The sequence below is a fragment of the Tachypleus tridentatus genome, chromosome 8 (genome assembly GCF_004210375.1).
Source record: "Tachypleus tridentatus isolate NWPU-2018 chromosome 8, ASM421037v1, whole genome shotgun sequence".
Taxonomy (NCBI): Eukaryota; Metazoa; Arthropoda; class Merostomata; order Xiphosura; family Limulidae; genus Tachypleus; species Tachypleus tridentatus.
Genome location: NC_134832.1, coordinates 10727160 through 10746410, shown reverse-complemented (window position 1 = coordinate 10746410; position 19251 = coordinate 10727160). Strand labels below are relative to the sequence as shown.

Below are 19251 nucleotides of genomic sequence, written 5' to 3'. Positions count from 1 at the left end.
ACTATGGAGTAAGAAGTTCCTTCTAAGAAATCGACCAGCACAGATAACTGTTATAATATCTAATTATTGGTGCTCCAGACTGTTAGTGGTAAATAAAGAAAATACAACTGTGTTGTGACTTTTGGCTTCTTAACCGAAATTTTTGAATTCTTAAGAGAATTGTTATGTTGTGCATATCGTGTGCAACTAATACTGCAGTATGATATAGTTCACTTATCAGTTGTTGTTTTTCTCTTATGTGTGAGATTATGTTGGTAAATATTCCTTAAATGCGTAAAAAAAGATAAATAAACTATGATTTTGAATAGTTGCTTCTTTTACATTCTAAAAATATTGTACTGGTAAATCTACATAATTAAAAAAACATACAAATTTTACTTTTCCATTTGAAGCAAACTTGTCAGGCTCATATATTCAGTATGTAAGGTGGATATGATTGAACTTTTATTATGAATATATGTGTAAAAACGGTTTGTTTGGGTTGAGAAAATATTTTACGTAGAGGAGCGAACAACGTTTCAAACTTATTCAGTCATCGTGAGGTTCACAAAAAGGTCGAAACGTTGTTTGATCCTCTACGTAAAATATTTTCTCAACCAAAACGAGCTGTTTTTACCTATATGTTTCTCTGCAAGTGGGTTTTCTCGACATCACTGATTTTTATTATGAATGTTCTAATTGTTAAGTAAATAACCCCATAGTTAAGTTAAACAAACTAAAGAATGCTTGATGTGTGTTATGTGATCAGTTATTAGACTAAATGATTATAAGTAAATTTAAAGTAACAGCTAATGATGGCAATATATAATTAGGTAAGATCTGTGATTGTCAAGACATTTATCATTTTCATGCATACAGTGAAGTTTGTGTAGATAAATGTTGATTTAGCCCTTGTGGATTTTTTTTTTTTTTTTAATTTTGCACAAAGTTACACAAGGACTGTCTGTGCTAGCTGTCCCTAATTTAGTAGTGTAATGGTAGAGGGAAGGCAGCTAATCATCACCACACATCAACTTTTGGCCTACTCTTTTACCAGTGAGTAGTGGGATTTACTCTCACTTTAAAATGCCCCCACAACTGAAAGGGTGAGCATCTTTGGTGTGATGGAGATTTTGAACCATGACCCTCAGATTATGAATTTAAGTGCTCTAACTGTTTTGGAAAAAGTAGAGAAGGTGCCCTTGCTTTATAAATCTGTTTACACAAATGTTTACTAATCTAAATAGGAACTTACAATGAACTTGCAGTAAACATTAAAGTAATGCACATTGAGTATAATGCTGTAACTAATTTTCATGCATCTTTTGTTTTAGTTTTTAGAAAAACATAAGCATTTTTTTCAAGAAAGAATGGCTTTTGATCAGGAAGATAAAGCTATGTTAAAAAGGAGGTACTTCATATTTTAAAAAGAAGACATATAACAGTAACTTGGTTCACAAGAAAGTGCAGCTTACTGACACAGATAAACAATATCTAAGTTTGAGTATTAACACCAAATACTGCATATTTTTAGTGACATAATTGGCTGACAATGTGTGTAGGAGAGTAGTATTTATTAATTTATTGCAGATGTTTGGTATGTTCTAACATTAGCTATTTAAGAAATTCATGAGGAATTAGATTCTTTTATGTTTAGAAATGGATATATCTATGAAGTTTATAAATTCTGCATTTCTGTTTAAGTAGTTTAGATAAAGATTGTTTGACAGTGTCATTCTAAACACAATAATTATACCTGGGTTGGATATTTAATTTTATCTTTCATTAGGCCAGTGTGTTTGCACCTAAATTTTACATAATGATATTTAAACTTTTGAAAGCATTTGGTTGCATCTCTTTTTATGTGCCACTTGTATAAAGTATGGAAATTAAGTATATAGTGGTTGTGTATATGTTGTTATCAGTTACTTTTGAGTAGAAGTTGATTTTCTTAAATGTAATTTCTGAAACTTTTAAACAGTTTTGAAACAGTGTTACTTTCAGCTCTTTAATTATTTATTTTTTCATAGAAATAATTCAGTTTGTTTTGTGCTTTGCTTTTATGAGAAACAGTTATGTTGTTGCTTGAGGTGTTTTTATTTGTGAATACATCATTAAAGAGAATATCTAGCGAGGAATGTGATTTTACAAAGATGAATGCAAAAACTGTAAACAGTTACTTTTAATATAAATATTACTCTTTTGAAAATTAGTTTATAATTTTAACTTCTTTGTTCATATTTCCTGTAAATATTTTGTGATACAAATGAATGTAATGAGAAAACCAAACTTGTGAAGTGAAAGTCATTTGAATACCGTATTATTGTGATGTGTAATAATGTTCTGTTTTCTAGCTTATTATACTATTACAATATTATTTGAAATTTGTGAGTTATTCTTGTCTGTACAGTTTTAACCTGGCAAGTGGTCAAGAAAGTTGCTCACTTGATGTAGTTCTAGTTACCTTTGTTTTTGTTTCACTTTTTCTGTAATAGTTGTTTGATTGTAATGCTGCACATTGTGTAAGAATGTGGACAGCAATGTCTTCCAGTAGTCAGTGAAATGATATCTCAAGGTTACAACTTCCCATGTTTGTAAAGGAGGTGGTTAGTCAAGTGTATTGTACTAATTGCTCTGGTTAAAACTAGTGTTACATGTTAAGTAAGGTGTGTTAGGTTTTACAGTTTGGTGTGTGTATGTGGAAAGTTTTTAGATATCATCTCAAGAAAGGTAGTCATATAGTTGGCCTAAGAGATGTGACCATTTTGTATCAATTAAGCAAGTATAGATACTGTTTTAGGTAGGTAACTGTTTAGAGCAAATGATTTCCAGAGAAAGTTGTAAAATAGCTGAGTGTAGGGTTTGATAGGCTAGCTTTATTAAATACTTGATAAAGCATAACTTTGGGGCTGCAAGATAGTCATTACCATGCTATATGGAAAGTTCAACCTGATAGAAAATTAAACAATCCATTGGACTACACTCAAAACTTAGAAGAGATGTATTACAGAAAGTGTTATTGTTTCAAGAAAGATTCTGCCATTTGTATGGTAAAGCCTACCCAGTAGTATCTTCAGTAAATATTGAGTCTACCCTTATTCAAAATTCTGTGGAAGAGATATCCAGTGAAAAAATTGCATAACAGTTAGGTGGTAGAGATCTTCTCGTCATTACAAAAGCCATTTCTAGCAATGTGGTGACAAACCACAAGAGAGGAAGATTCCTGCAGTAGTTCTACCTGGAGTATACCATCCTTTCCAGTTACCCAAGTCATGTCAAGCTCAAGTTTAGTCAGAGGGCAGTAAGTCATTTATTTATCCAAATTCTCTGATGCAATCGCACCAGTATCCAGTGAATCACTGATGATGACTCCATTTGGTCACTATCTAGGATGTGAAAAATGAAGCATTTAGTGTTTTTTTAATTTTTGGGTTAGCTTTGATTAAACTGCTCAAATCTTATTTAGCAAGAATGGAAACTAGATTAGATTATGGGTTTTTATCAGTAGCTCAGCAGTTGGAGGAAAGCTAAAAATAGATAATAAACAATGCATCTTCAGCTCAAAGAAACTGACAGATATGTGTGTGTGAAATAGACAGCTCCCATTGAGAGGTTTGATGTCAGTCCATTGAAGGGCAGTGGAGTTCTTGGTTGATTCAAGAGCAGTTAGAATGGTGGTAGATCTTGTATTATCTCGGGCACTTTAAGCAAAACCACCACTTGAGCTAGTCAACACAAACTTTGATCTGATAAATGTAGATGAATTGGATATGAATGAAGAGATGACTCTTCAACTACATCTTGAAGATGTTCACTCAATGAAGTAGTCATCATTTGCCTCAGTTCTGGTGTAGGTATCTTTGGGATAGAAGTATTATGGAACTTATCAATTCATTTTGTCTGAGTAACTGGAGACTTTTTCTCCAGTAGAGAGTTATACAGTGCAAACTGTTCCCAAGAATATTGGACTACACGAGTAAATGTGAGATAGGAACTCGCAGTACCCCCATATACACCAGTGCTGTTCTATGGTTCAGTAACAATTAGGCCAAGTGAGTCAATACCATGTAACATGATTATAGGGCCCATGAATTAAATAAGCTGGCTTCAATTGGAAATTTAGGCAGTATTAGTTCCAACAGTTATTTGTTGAAGGAAGGAGAAAATTCTGATGGTGTTCTAAAATTATTGGTGACCAGATTACCCACATTTTTTCTGAAAAGATCATCAACAAGGCGTGCCAAGTATAAGTAACTGAAGCTAGTGGTAATACTAGAGTATGAAGTTATCGACACATTTGAGATCACTAGTTGAAGTTTGTACAAGATAGTCTAGACTCAGTGTCTTTACAGTAACATAGTGATTTATTGACTAAATATGTGAATACATTTGTGGAACCAGATGGTTATTTGGGTTAAACAACAGTAATACAGTGTCAAATATATACAGGTTGTGCATGTCCAATTAAACAACTGCCATGCATCCTTTTTTGGAGCTCTCAAGATGTAGCAGGTTCTGAGATACAGTGGATTTTAAAGTACAGAATTGTTCAATCTTAATAGAGTGTTTGCCAGTCTCTAGTGATTTTTCAAAAGAAGGAAGGGACATCTAGGTTTGTATTAATTTTAGATGTGTGAACACAGTAACTTGTTTTGATCCCTTTCCATTTCCATGAACTGATGAATGTCTTGGTGCATTGGAAGGGACCTAAGTAAGTCTGTCCTAACATCCATTTAATGACAAGTTGAGCTGTATAACAAAAGCAGAACTAGGACTGCTTTCAGGATAAGAGATGGTTTGTATTGGTTTTGTATTATGCTATTAGTCCTGCGTAATTTAACAACTAATTTCAGAAGGCTAGTGGAATTGGCACCGAGCAGGATGAAATTGAAGAACTTGATATATGTACCAATTATCTTTCAGTGTTTGGTTGCAATTTCAAGTTTGTGGCTGAGAACTTGAAAATGGTAGGTTTGAAACAGAATGCAGGAGAATATCCATTCATGCACATAGAAATAGAATTTCTCAGTCATATTGTGGACAGTGATGAAATCTCCATGGCTTCTAATAAAATAGCAGAGGTATGTGATTACCTGTGACTAGGCCAGAAGTTAGTGTTTCCTGGGTTTTTGAATCAAACTATCTATAGTTTGTGTCGCACTTTTCAAAGTTTACCACATAATTATTGACTTTCACTAAAGTTGAGGTACATTTCAGATGAAGTGAAGAAGAGTAACAATTGTGTAAGATCTTGAAATGTGTTTTAGTAAAAGCACAAGTCTTGATATTTTCATAACAGGACTGTGTAATTGTTAGACATTGACCACTGACACTAGTGTGAATGCAGTTTCAGGATATTTTCTAACAGGTAATAGCATACAGTAGTCATGCACTTATATTTCCTAAGAGCAGATAATACAAGATGAAACAATAACTGCTTTTAGTTTTGGTCTTTGATCATAAAACACTGTCAACATCACTTGTAGAAAGTTCACTATTCAAGGGAACAGTGTATCAATGGAATGGTTGATGAACTTTAAAAACTAAGAAAAGATGATAATGCACTTGATAACAACATTGCAGAGCTACGATTTTGATTTTGTTATACAGTGTGACCAGGTTTCTCAATACACAAACACCAGCAGTGTCATTTGCTGTATGGTGAGACTCTTTCAGTTAATTGAATATTCTATCTCTGGACACTTTCAAAGAGTTAATACCATTTCAGTTACAGTGGCATCAAGTTACAATTAATACTTTAGAAACTCTGTGAAGAGCAGTCGAAAATTTCAGATCTAGCAGGGGCACCTTTTTTTTGTGGGGCAAGGTAAAGAGCAACAAGCTCAGTTTGAGAAACATAGCACAGATACACACAAACTATATCACTCATACTAACAGTTTTGAGAAAAGGAAGATGTATTTTATTATTCTTATCAATCACAAAGTCTTTGTCTTTTTGAAGCTAGTGGTTAATAGTATTTTGAGGCATGAGAATCTCACTACTTTGCATAACAAAAAGATTGGAGGGTACCAATGTGTTACCTTTTTCAAAAGTGTCCAAAAATCACTTTGAAAGAGGAAATTTTGAGAGTTAAAGATCCAATGTGAGAGACTACCATTTCTGAATTAGTGTAAAGATGTTGCATATATGGCTTGAAAAACAGAAGCACAACCAAGTGGAAGAGAACTATTTCTGGGTAGGGATCTGAACCATACAATATTGATGAAATTCACTCTCAGAAGACATAAAAGTGGGTAAGATCAGATGGATTTTACCCCAGGTATAGAATGGTTAGGATGTTGCAGACCACACACAGCAAGTCAGTTACATCTAAATCTCATGCTGCTGGGAATCAACACCCATGTGGGGGTAGGATGAGGATCGTACCATTAGTAAGTCAACCACAATCCAAAACCCAGCCATTTGGTACTGATATTTATGATGGAGTAGAAAATAGGATTATACCAACTTTACCTCAAGTTCATGAGACCGAAGGGAAGCTCATACCCTTGACCTATGAACGAGGCACATAATAATGTAAGAAATTGACTGACTGATTTACTAACCCAACATTCAGCACAGAAAAGATGTCTACTTAATGGAAATGAAATAAATCAAAATTTTAAATTGACAACATACACCCCAATGCAGTAACATTCTTAGGAAAATAAAATTGAATGATACTGGAAGGGGAAAAGCCATATTATTTGGCATGTATCGCTACCTTAATCCACAACACAGATGGAGTAACAACTGCATAAAGGACCTAGGGAATTGTTTACATATAAAGGGCAGCACTGAATGAGAATAGCTACTTATATAAGTGGAAGTAATGTTTTACATCAGAACTCAACTTGTAATAATACTAAATAACAAGACAATTCATGATGCCATGATCCCTCTCTCTTCACAGACAGAGCAAAATTACTCCTTGCTATATACTCACACTAAAGCTCAGGAGATTTGACAATAGTTCTATTGCAGGATAGTTTTAAGTTTCTCTGAATAACAGAGTTGTTGAGAACTAAATAATAAGACTGGACACTACTTAAGATGCATATGAACAGTTTTTTATAATACAAACACAGTGAAGATACTACTACTTTGCATAACAGAAAGATTGGAGGGCATTAACTTTGACATTTTCTTTCATTGAGAGACTCTGCACCATAAACACCTTGAGTGTTTCATGTAGTTTCTGCTGCACTGTTGCCTTTTTTAAACTCATAAAGCATCATATGCCTAATATGCTCCTCAGAGACATCCATCTTTATAAGGGTTTATTTGAGTCACAATCTGAAAAAGTAGAGTTGGGTTAGTTTCTTTTATTTGTCTGAACATTTTTATATGTGTCCTACTACATGTTTTAGCTATTAAAGTCTTCTACAAAGACAGGAGTGATGACACATTTACTGTATTAAATTTTTGGGCATTACTTATGGGATGACCTGATAGTATATCAGGATCAAACATCAAACCTATTGCATGTACATATAAATTTACATAGATCTCAAGTTAAAAAGAATTTAATGAATTCTATAGAATTAAAACATTTGAGGCTTCACCCTTTAACTTCTGTTAAGATAACTACATTAGAAATTGCAAATTAATATCTTTACTATTATGAGAATATATTTATTGAAAACTCCACAAATTTAGATATTTTTATCCTAACTTAGATATATAGATGATTTAATTAGTGTAAATAATCGTGAAATAAATAATGTTATTAACACTTTATCCAGTAGAATTAGTGTTTGAAAATACTTCAATATCTGATACAGAAATACATTATTTGGATTTAGAAATTAAAATAATTGATAAAGAATCAATGTAAATATTTTTGATAAAGAAAATACTTGGTTTTCCAATTTATGGTTTACCCTCTTTTAATGGTAGTGTATTGTATCCTTCTGTTATAATCATTATAACTTTGCAATTATTCAGATATTGTAAAATTTGTGATAAATTATAATATTTTATCAGTAATGTTGAAATATTGATACAAACATTAATGGTTAATGGATTTAATAAAGAAACTTTAATTAAAACTATTAAACTTTTCTGCAACAAATATAAGAATGTTTGAAATAAATGTAAAGAAATAAAAATTATAGAACTTTTACTTAAAATTCTGATAACTATTTTTAGTTATGAATAAGATCATTTAATAACTTGGTACTACTTTACATGGATTTACACCTTGCTCCTTATAAAGGCTTGTTTAGAATATGATAGTCACAGTAGACTTGGTAAATGGGTAGCGGTTAGGAGCTATACTGGTTTGTTTGGCAGCTGGATGGGACACATTATGCTGTTATAGTTACAATATATATGTATAAACAGCTCGTTTTGGTTCAGAAAATATTTTACGTAGAGGAGTTGTTCGCTACTCTACGTAAAATATTTTCTCAACCCAAATGAGCTGTTTTTACATATATATTTTTCTCTACACAAGTGGGTTTTCTCGACATCACTGATCACTGTTATAGTTAATTTGCTGTGCTGTCAGTTAATGCCTTTCTAATATATTGGGAGGTAGAATGCTACCTTCAAGAGGTAAGTTTTCAACTTACCTCCAAAATTGTTGTACCTTATTTTCTTATTTTGATTTCAGTTTTTCTTCTTTACTTGGGAGAGCAGTCACCTTCCCACAACTGTCTGCAGGTAGTGAAGGGTGATATAGATGCGGGATGTTGTGGGCTTGAGCACCCACATCTCACTCTCCCAATTTCTATATCTATTGCAATTTTTTTATTTTTTATGTGAGACTGGCAAATGGAGGTTAAGACTGATAGATGGTGTATCACCACTGCAATATGGGTCCTACTTTTGTAGTCACCTCCAAAACCTAGAGTACATTTTATAATCCCACATTATAGCTTGTATCCTGGGATCTTTTCAGTTAGTGTAGAATTTTTGTTTAGTTTGTTCTTGTTTTGGCTAGTTATTAAGGTTGTAACAAACTGCTATATATGTATTTTGTTTTACTTTTATACTAATAGTTTAAGTTTTCTGAACAGATGTGGAATGAAAGCTAGTGTTGATTTGGAATGGAACTGTAAGAAACATCAGAGTAGTAATTAATGACCCTGTGTCAGTTTAAAAGAATGAGATCAAGGAATAAGTAAAAATTATATATTCATATGTCAAAAACAAAGCATCCTGCTAGTGTGGTATTTGGTTACTCTGTATATATCCATCTTCTTGTAACAGTATAATATAGTTTTGAATTTATGGTTTCTTCTAGGATGTATAGATTTCATATAACATATGGTTGAGAAAGCTGATTATGATTAGTTGAATTTATTATTTTCTATTGTTTTTGAAAGAGAGAGTACATGTTCTTCTCATGGAGAATATTATTCAGAACTGTAAGCTATATAAGTATGTCAACAAATTTATTGCACTTGTAACTTCATTCTGTATAGACTTGTTTAGTAAGAGATTTCATATTACTCCATAATCATTTTTTTGAGTGAATTTCTTGTTACCAGATGAATCTATCTGACATAGTTTTAATAATAATTCAGTTTGACATACATATACTACAATACAAACTCAACTTTCAAGGATTAGATATGGCTATGAAAAATAAATAATTTTTTTTAAATTGACACTGGTTCCTTTTATTTTCATGCCCACATAAAAAGGGCATGGCATGATGGAAAATAGAGATAAATATTTCTATAAAATCATTTCTACATCCACACACAAAAAGAATGTATTGATGCTTAAAACATTTTTAGAAATTTTGATCATTGTAAGGGCCTAAATTTTTTTTTTAAATAATGCATTCTTATTTCACAATAGCAAAGTCAACTGGACTGAGTTACAGAAAAGAAATGATTGTTATCACATATGGAATCAAAAAGTGATCATTAAGATATTTCAATGTTCTGATATTTGTGTTTCAGCTACAACTGACATTGTAACGACTGATGTGATTTGACTATGTTGAATAAGTCTGATTGATGAAATGGCTGCTGAAAACATTTTGCAGTTTATGATCATATAATAACAACAGTGTGTGCTCACTTTTCTAGGGCACAAGTGTCTTTAATAAAACAAACTTTATTCCACTTTTTTGTAGTTGGGGCACTAGAATCTCATGTGCGATTTCATTAACAGTCTGGATATTTTTTTTTAATTTTTTTTTTAGCAATCATGAACAAAATAACCTGACATATATATGGTTGTAGCCTCTTTGGATTCATAGAAAAATATCCAATTTGGAATATCTGCATGATTATGATTACTTTATGCTAGTGGTCACGGCTCTTAATAATGACATCGAATAGTTGCAAGATCTAAAGTTTCTATTTACAACTTCTTGATAATGTACTGATCCATAATGATGATAGCTGTTTCTACCTGTTCTTGATAATTTCTTCATAATTCCTGATGATGAGAAACTCACTTGAAGTAAAAATGTTTCTCAGGTCAGCTGGTATAGGTATTAACACTTTCTCCAATAAAGGGAGAACAATGTTTCGACCTTCTTAGATCATTTTCATGTTACCTAAGAAGGTCAAAATGTTGTTCTTTGCCTTATTAGTAAAAGTGTTAATACACATACTAGCTATCCTGAGATACAGTTTCTTCATAGCTCTCAATCAGCAGGCATTTATAAGATTCCTTCACTTGGTGAGCTGTAAGTTGTTATATCACACACCAGAAGCTCCTCTTGCATTGAAAGAGTTTTAGATGGTTCTGACTGAGTTTTTTAGTCTGTGATGATGAGAAAATTTGTAGGGAAAATTATGTATGTATAATGAGTTTTTTAATTGACAAGACTTCAGTTAAGCTTTTAGTAATATAATATAATGAATGTCGGGTAAAAATCTTTCTCCCCCAAAACAGCAGCAGCAACAACAACAACAAAAAGTTTTCATTTGTGTCTAGTGCACTAGGTTCCCAGAAATATTTGTAGAAAAGTATGCCAAAACGTATTTTAAATTTGAAGTCAGGCTTGAACTCTATGATTTAACTCTTGTAATATTTCATTGCAAAAATAAAACTATAGGAAATTGTATAAAATTTGAAAAGTATGTTTGTGAAAGTTTGAAGTTTTGGAAAAATAACTTTTTTTCCTACTATTTATAATAAAAAAAGTTCATTACTTAATGTAGTTATTTGCATTTGGACTTGAATACTTCAGTTACAGGGTGATTTATTTTATATGAAGTGTCAGAATGCCATTTATTTTCTTACAGTTTTTACATTTCAACCTTTTGGCTCTTTGTAGAAGTCTTTCATAACTTGATTTTTTAATATTCGTAATTTTACCTTTTTGATTTTTCATTTATAGTTTACTTTTAATTTTCATTTTTCATTCTTTTACTGTTTGTGCTAATACTTCAACTGATTCCTGTGGGGTGTTGTTATTATTATTACATGGTGACTCCCACACATAAACTAATGATGTTATCTTGTTTATTCATTTTCAGAATTTTGGAAATAACAAAGTAAGCATATAAAAATCATTAAACCTTTCAAATACTATTTTTAAAATATAAATAATACATGAGTAACTTAAGTATAAAAGTAAGACCTAAATAAACTTAAACTGTGTCTTTAACTATAGCATATTTTGATAAGAAATCATTATTAGTCAATCAAGCAGACAGCAATATTAACTGCAGTTACATGTACACTTTGAAGAAACATGCTTGCCAATTTCAGGTTAACCACTGGTAGAGTTCTTTTTAACAAGTATATACATTTGTGTATGCTAACTACATATATGTTGTAAATCTTGAGGCAAAGTATAAAAGGTGGACATGGCACCTGTCATGGTTTGGAAAATTTATATGTTTCTGAGACAAACTAGCTATAGACTTTGGATATCGCATGCCATCTAGGTCAAACACATGTACATAGCATTTTCACATTAATGTACATTGCAAGCTTTTTGGCAAGAGTTAACCACTGCTGAAAATTGCAATTTTTCATAGCATGTGGATTATGTGACACAAAAACTGCAGTTTAAATATTTTTTGTGAAAGTTTCTGTTGAAAGAAAGGAATTAAAACATACATTGTAATGTTAATCTCATTAATATATATTGATAGTAAAGTAGATTAATTAAATTTTGAATGAAATGCAGTACCATACACAGAAAGGATTTAAAATTGGTGTTGGGGGCTATAGGGTTAAATCCTTTTGCCATTGAATTTGTTAATGGAATTCATGAGATCAAAATTTCTGAAATTATTATGAATTTTACAGTATATTCAGAAAATTCAAACTCTATGTTGCAAAATTACACTACATCTACTACTTAAATCTAATTATCCAAATATTAAGTATTGACTTTCATATTTTGCTTCTGCAACATTGTGCAAGGAAATGTTAACTTATTACTTGATTTAAGTTTCTCTGGCAAAATTTTAAGAAGTTCTTCAAAATCTAGTCATGATTATCATTTGAAATGCTGTTACTGCTAAAGCTTTTCATAATAACTTAAGCATAGATGAATGGGGAAATTTAGCATTGAACATTGGAATGTAATATTAAGGTCCATCAAGAATTAGAGAAGTTTCCATAACCCATATGTTGTGAATTTTCTGATTGCATTGTGTCATAAGGTTGGTTTGCTTTTCTCCAATTAAACCATCTGTTAAAAAGTACTTAAGACATTTTTCAGTTGCTGTTGTGATTGTCATAAGAAACAAGGAAACCTTTCTAACAGGAAATGAGTTATCATTTACATATGTTTTTCCAAAATTGTTATTTGAATCATAATGATAATAACATATAGTTTGCCTAGAAAACTTTATGAAAAACATCATAGAAAGAAAATATATGTTAAGCACTATACATCTGTGTTTTGAGATGTAAAAAATAGTGTTTTAAATTAAAGTTAGATAACTTAATTTCAAGATACTGAAAAAATTAAGAGATTGCAAAGTATTCAGTTTCATTAACACAATTTTGTTTGTTCTGTATAAGCAGCTTACTGTGAACAAAATACTTCATGTTTGCTTGGAATGGAATTACTTTTCCTTATATTATTCAGTCACTGTTGATCTCTTTTTTATTAATCAGAGATTATTAAAGGGTGTGGAATTAAATCTTTGAAAAATGACATTGCTCTTATGTCATTATTAAATTTTGAATGTTATGAAGTATCATACTGAGAAAGAATTTTAAAATGGTGCTAAGGCCCATAGGGTTGAATTCTTTTGCCAGTGAATTGCCAGAATTCATGAGATCAAAAAGTATTTTAAACCGTGATGAATTCTGTAGTTTATCCACTCTCTTTTTTTTTATTATTATTATCTTATATGGTGCAATTTTAAATGATAATTCATGGTATACAGTTCTTTGATATCTGCCTTGAACATTTTATCTTCTGGTTCTTCAAAAGAGTTTTTGGTAGATAATGTCCATGTGTAATTAATGATCTTTGGAAAGCATGTAAGTGGGTGCAACTAGATTGTATTGTGCAAAGTCTCCTTCAGTGATAATTCCAATGTTAAGGAATAATCCAAATCTGGAACTGTCACCCAGAATATCAATAGTCTGGTTGCAATATTAGTTTTAAATCACCAGTTATATGCCCAATTTTCCCAGTTGTAAAAAGGGAATATTTTTCTAGTATGAAACTGATGTGAATATTTGAAATGTGAAAAATGACAAATACAGATATTATTGAAAATTAACAAGATAAATAAGAACAGGCTTAATTTGTAGTCATGAAGAGTTGAATAAATCTAGAAAACTTGTCTTTTTTAGTATGTATGTGTTTGAATATATACAATGAGAATATTAATACTGAAGAGTTAAGTAAAATAAAACGATTCATCTCAGTGCTGACACAGCATGTTTATGCCCAGTGCTCTGAATGTCAAAGTGAAGAAATTCAACTCGTAACTGTCTTCAGGCAGTAAAGGGTGATATAGATGTGGAATGTTGTGAGCTTTGGCACACCCATCTTGCTCTCCTAATTTCTATTTCTATTACTTTTATCTCTATTGTTATTCTTTTATTTTATTTCCTTATGTGAGACTGGCAAATGGAAGTTAAGACTGACAGTCACCTCGAAAATCTAGGGTATATTGTATATTTCATGTTATAGCCTGTACCCTTGGGATCCTTTCAGTTGGTGAAGTTTTTTATTTTTGTTTCAGCTTATTTGAATATATATATGTGTAAGCTAATTCAAAATTTATAAAAAGTAAATATTCCCCCACCTATTGTGTCTACACTGATAATTTTAATTAGAAATTAGGTAATTACCTGAAGTCTTTTTTTTTTAAAGAATATGTCTTCTTTGAAATATATAGTGAATGAAAAGTTTTGGGTTTTTTCTAAACAAATTAGAGAAAGTAAGTTTCTTCTCTATGTTTTAATGGCAAATTTTGATGTTGAACCCTTATTTACCAGTGTTTTACTAGAGGAAAAAGAAAAAAACTGACCTAGCGACAAACCTTGTACATTTGTGATATGTTTGGGAAGACCAAGCTCTTCCTGCACAGCCTGTAAACATTACTGTAAAAATTACGTTCATGTGCAGTTTGTGTGGAAACCTTACAGTATTTTTTTTTTCATTTGTATTCTGTAATTAATGATTTTCTAATTTTGATATTTTTAAAGATATCTTTATAACAATGAATATGTAAAAACATTATGTGAAAAACAAGAACTTATTGTGGTATGGGTCTTATATTTTTTTGCAATTGGAAACTTGGAGTGTTAATAAAACTTTGATTTATGCTAGTACTGTTTTTAGTGCTTTATTCAAGTTTTATTTCAAATATTCAGTTTAGAGCACAAAGTAATAACATGATCAAAGCGTAAATTGTCCAATAACTGTTATAATTTAATTAGATTAGCTTTCCAGCTAGGCTATAATTTTATTAAAAACTTTCCTTACCATTTTCTAAATGAACTCAATGAAAGTGGCATTGTATCTGTGAAGTGAATAATTCAAGATTTGTCTGGTGGGCAGAGCACAGATAGCCCATTGTGGAGCTCAATTTTAAACAAACAAACAAACCCATTTCGGTGTCTGCTATTGAAAGTATTGTAGTTTATGTATCTATTTTCTTGAATATTTGTCCTCATTAAGTGTATCTTTTGATAATTTAAAGTCTGAATTTTATTTTAAAATGCTGTTTGTCACATTTCAGTATTTAAAATATGTCTTTAGACATGCACATAAGCAAACATAATGCTGAAGTGTTCATTAAATCTTTTCTAACTCACATTCATTTCAAAGTGTTTGACAGAACTTTTTCTTTAGTGTAATTATTTGTAGAATATTTCTTGTGGTGAAGAAAATTAATTACCATGTCCATTATACTTTTACAGACAGTCAAGACAAGAGAAGAGAGGAGTTATATGAAGGTAAACAATTTGTATTTAGATATCTTGGAACTATGACACTGAACTAATGAAAATCCTCATTAGTTATTTCATAATGATGGTTAAAAGGTGTAAAAAATGCTTTATATTTTCCTCATGATAACCAACAATACATGTATTACCATAACAGTTATTGTTACATCTTTTTAGAACTAAAGTTTATTTGAAATAAATACCTGTAAATGTCTGGTAAGATTTCTTTGATAATTTGAGTTTTGTTATGAAACTTCATCCCTTTACTCTCATTTTATATTATGCAATATTCATAGTTTTGCTATTAGGAATTTCATGCTCTACAAGACATTTTGTCTGTTCATCACTCTTATTACAAGTTAATTCTTTCCACTTGAGACCAAACTGGGTGAAGTGAGTGAGAATAAATCTGGAGTTCTTATTGTTTTGTTTTCAAATTAGTGTTAGTTCTTCAAAATGTTAAATATGATAACTTCCATTTTAATGTGTATTACGTTATAGACCTACATTTAAATGGAAATGTGTTCGAGGAACAACGTTGTTTTCATATTAGGATGAGAAAGACTTACTCATAACCTAAAGCATATCACAAATCACCAAAATTAGATATTTTCCCAAGAGCATAAAGCAAATAGGAAAATACTGAAGGTAAGAGTTTCTCGAGACTACACTGAGTTGGTTCAGTGACATATGAAGGCAGTAAGAGATAATTCAATCTTTTTTGATTACAAATGAACACATAAACTTAAGAGGCCAGAAAAGCTATAGCATCTTTCGTAATCAGAGATGTACAGGTATCCAGAAATGTTTCCAGAGCTTGATCAGTCTACATAGTCCATGCGAGTTTAATGCTCCTTAACATTTTACAATGTATAGTTCATTTGAAACAGAAAAGGATACCCCTTTTAAACTGGTGAGTATATGAACAAAAATTATCTTTAGTAAGTGCAGGAGCAAAAGATAATGTTCTGTGTGAAGGCATCAACCATCTTTAAGTGTTGTGAAGGAAAGAGTTTGGTTTTTTATATTTACTAGCACATAGAATTATCACTAGGAGATAGTAAGCTGCCATAATCAGGGAAATAATATGGCAGTTTGCAACTGTTGTTCTATAAATAGAAAATAATATATTTTTATTTCAGGTATGCTCGGGTATATTTTTCAGAATACTTTTAAACATATATTCTGCACTTAGATAATGGTCTTGTGAACAGAATGTAAGCAGCTATGTATTTGCTAACCATTTCAAGATTATAGGGGCTCATTGATTTCCATTTTTTCCTTCTAAAGTGATAACTTCCCTTTTCACACATTAGTTATCTTCAGTGTGACTGCTAGAGAGATTTGAATGACACTAGATTTGGAGACAACTCTCACCTGATTTTATGTGATTGTATATGATTGCATCATTGCTTGGTGACATCATTGTGTAACAAAAGCCCTCCACCAATAGGACAGTGAATACCACTTTGTGGATTAAATCCCATTATGCATTTACACTTGTGAATCTTCATTCCTTTCCTCAGCATTGTATTATATAGAAGTTTAAGTTTATATATTGCAGTTTGAATTGGTAATGAAACATTGATTTTTGTTTTCTTTACCTTTGTTTCCAAAGCTCTAATTTTTTTATTATGAATTCTCAAACAACAGTGATTTGTACTTAGTTTTAAGTGTGAGACATTGTTTACACTCACTAATTGTCATGGAAACATTCATTCACGCCCTCAATCACTGGAATGTACATCTACAAACACCGACCTTCTTACTCAATTCAGAGCAGAATCACTAGAGAGTGACCGACCCACATCCAGTAAAGAAAAAAAGCACAGTCGCAAGCAGAAAGTCTCTTTGCTGTTGCTGTATTCTCCTCCAAAATAAATAAAAATGGCCACGCTAATCCAATGGAACTGTCGAGGTTTTCAATCAGATGTGAATGACATCAAGGATTTGATTTACTTTTATCATCCCAAATGTCTTTCTTTACAGGAAACATTTTTAAAATTTACTAATACATTCACAATTTGACAATACTCTTTATACCAAAATGACAGGTCATGTGTAGGACAAGGATATGGGGGAGTAGCACTGCTGGTTGATCAGCATGTGCCCACCCAGTCCTTGTCATTGAATATGCTCTTGGAGGCTGTAGTTATCCATATCTCCCTGGCCCATACCATCACTGTTTGCTCTCTGTACCTTACCCCTAGAAAAAATTATAATCAATCAGACCTTGATGCCCTCATTGAGCAAACCCCCTTTTTAATTTTGGGGGATCTTAATGGGCATAATGCCCTCTGGAGTGGTTCTAGTGTTGATGTGAGGGGTTGTGCTATAGAGCACATGCTCTTGAATCACAACCTATCTCTCTAAGATACTTGCTATTACACTTATTTTCATGCACCTAGTCAGTCATTTACTGCTACAGATCTTTCTATCTCTCCCCTTTGCTTTTCACTCACTTTTCTTGGGAGGTTGACATCAATCCTTTGGGTAGTGATCATAGTAAGAGAGATTGACCATTGTCGGTGCTATCTGACCCATGTGCCTCAGTGGAAATTGTACCATGCCAACTGGCCCTCTTTCACTGCTCTCTCAGAACTTGATCCTGCCATCTGATGTAAATCATTGATAGATGATTGTGTAGTAGCAGTAACTAACTGTATTGCCCAGGAACCGCTCAGTGCATCCCAAAAACCTCGACATCTTTCACATTGCATCCCTGCCCTTGGTGGAATTCTGCTTGTTCTATAACACGAAAAACTCAGAAACGTGCTTGGGATAAATTTCTTAGATATTCCACACTTACAAATCTCAATTGCATTTCAGCAAGCCCATGCACAGGCTCAGTGAGTTAGACATGAAAGCCAGAAGGAATCTTGGATTAAATATACCTCCAGCATTTCTTCAACCACCAGTTTAAAAGTCATATGGGACAAGATCTGGAAGGTGAGTGGATAGTATACTTCTGCCTCCCTCTCTATCTTAATGTTCAATGGCCATGAAGTTGCTGATGCTCAAAGCATTGCCAATACTTTTGGTGAATGTTTCTCTCATGTATCGAGCTCTTCAAAATCATCCCCTTTCTTCTTAGCTATTAAAACACATGTTGAACATTTGCCTCCTTTCCTTTTTGACTGATCATTGCTATGACTACAATCACCCTATTACACTGGTGGAACTCAGACTTGTGCTTCATCAGTCTGGCAATACATCAGTTGGACCTGATGATGTATATTATGAGATGCTACACTGCCTTTCTCTCACCTCTGTTACTATTCTCCTGGCTGTCTTTAACCAGATATGGAAAGAGAATGTCTTTCCTCATGCTTGATGCCAGGCTATTGTACTCCCTATTTTTAAACCTGGGAAGGATCCAAAGATTCCTTTGAATTACCGCCCAATTGCTCTGACGAGTTGTCTCAGTAAGATCGTAGAAATGATGATTAATGCTTATCTTGTTTGGTTCCTTGAATCAAACAATCTTCTTTCACCCACTCAGTGTGAGTTTTGAAGACAGTGCTCTGTGATTGACCACTTAATTTGCTTTTAAACATCAGTGAGAGAAGCAATTTTGAAGCAACATCTTTTTTCTTCTTTTTTTTTGATTTAGCCAAAGCTTATGATACAACATGGAGATATGGCATCTTGTGAGACCTTCACCCATATGGATTCCATGGCAATTTGCCACTTTTTATTAAGCATTTTTTAATGAACTGCCAATTCCAGGTCCGAGTGGGCTCAACACTTTCCCATTTTTTTCCACAGGAATTTCGAGTCCCTCAGGGCTGTGTTCTGAGTGTCACGCTTTTTATTTTAAAGATTAATGCCATCAGTGAACAGCTACCTCCTACAGTTGCAAATGGTATTTTTGTTGATGATTTTCACATCTCATGTCAGTAATGAAACATTAGGTTTATTGAGTG

At 32.3% G+C, this 19251-nt stretch overlaps 1 protein-coding gene across 8 annotated transcripts in view; it reads left to right on the top strand.

The window, feature by feature from the left end:
- The window catches only part of Lrrk (Leucine-rich repeat kinase), a 297360-nt gene that overhangs the window by 95677 nt on the left and 182432 nt on the right, over nucleotides 1-19251 (top strand). For all 8 annotated transcript variants that reach the window (XR_013032330.1, XR_013032331.1, XM_076517601.1 and 5 more), the window contains one exon: nucleotides 15299-15334. Coding sequence is in view for 5 of the 8 variants with exons in the window: in XM_076517601.1 (XP_076373716.1) it covers nucleotides 15299-15334 (36 nt within the window). In the remaining 3 variants the exon portion in view is untranslated. The remainder of the gene's footprint in view (nucleotides 1-15298; nucleotides 15335-19251) is intronic.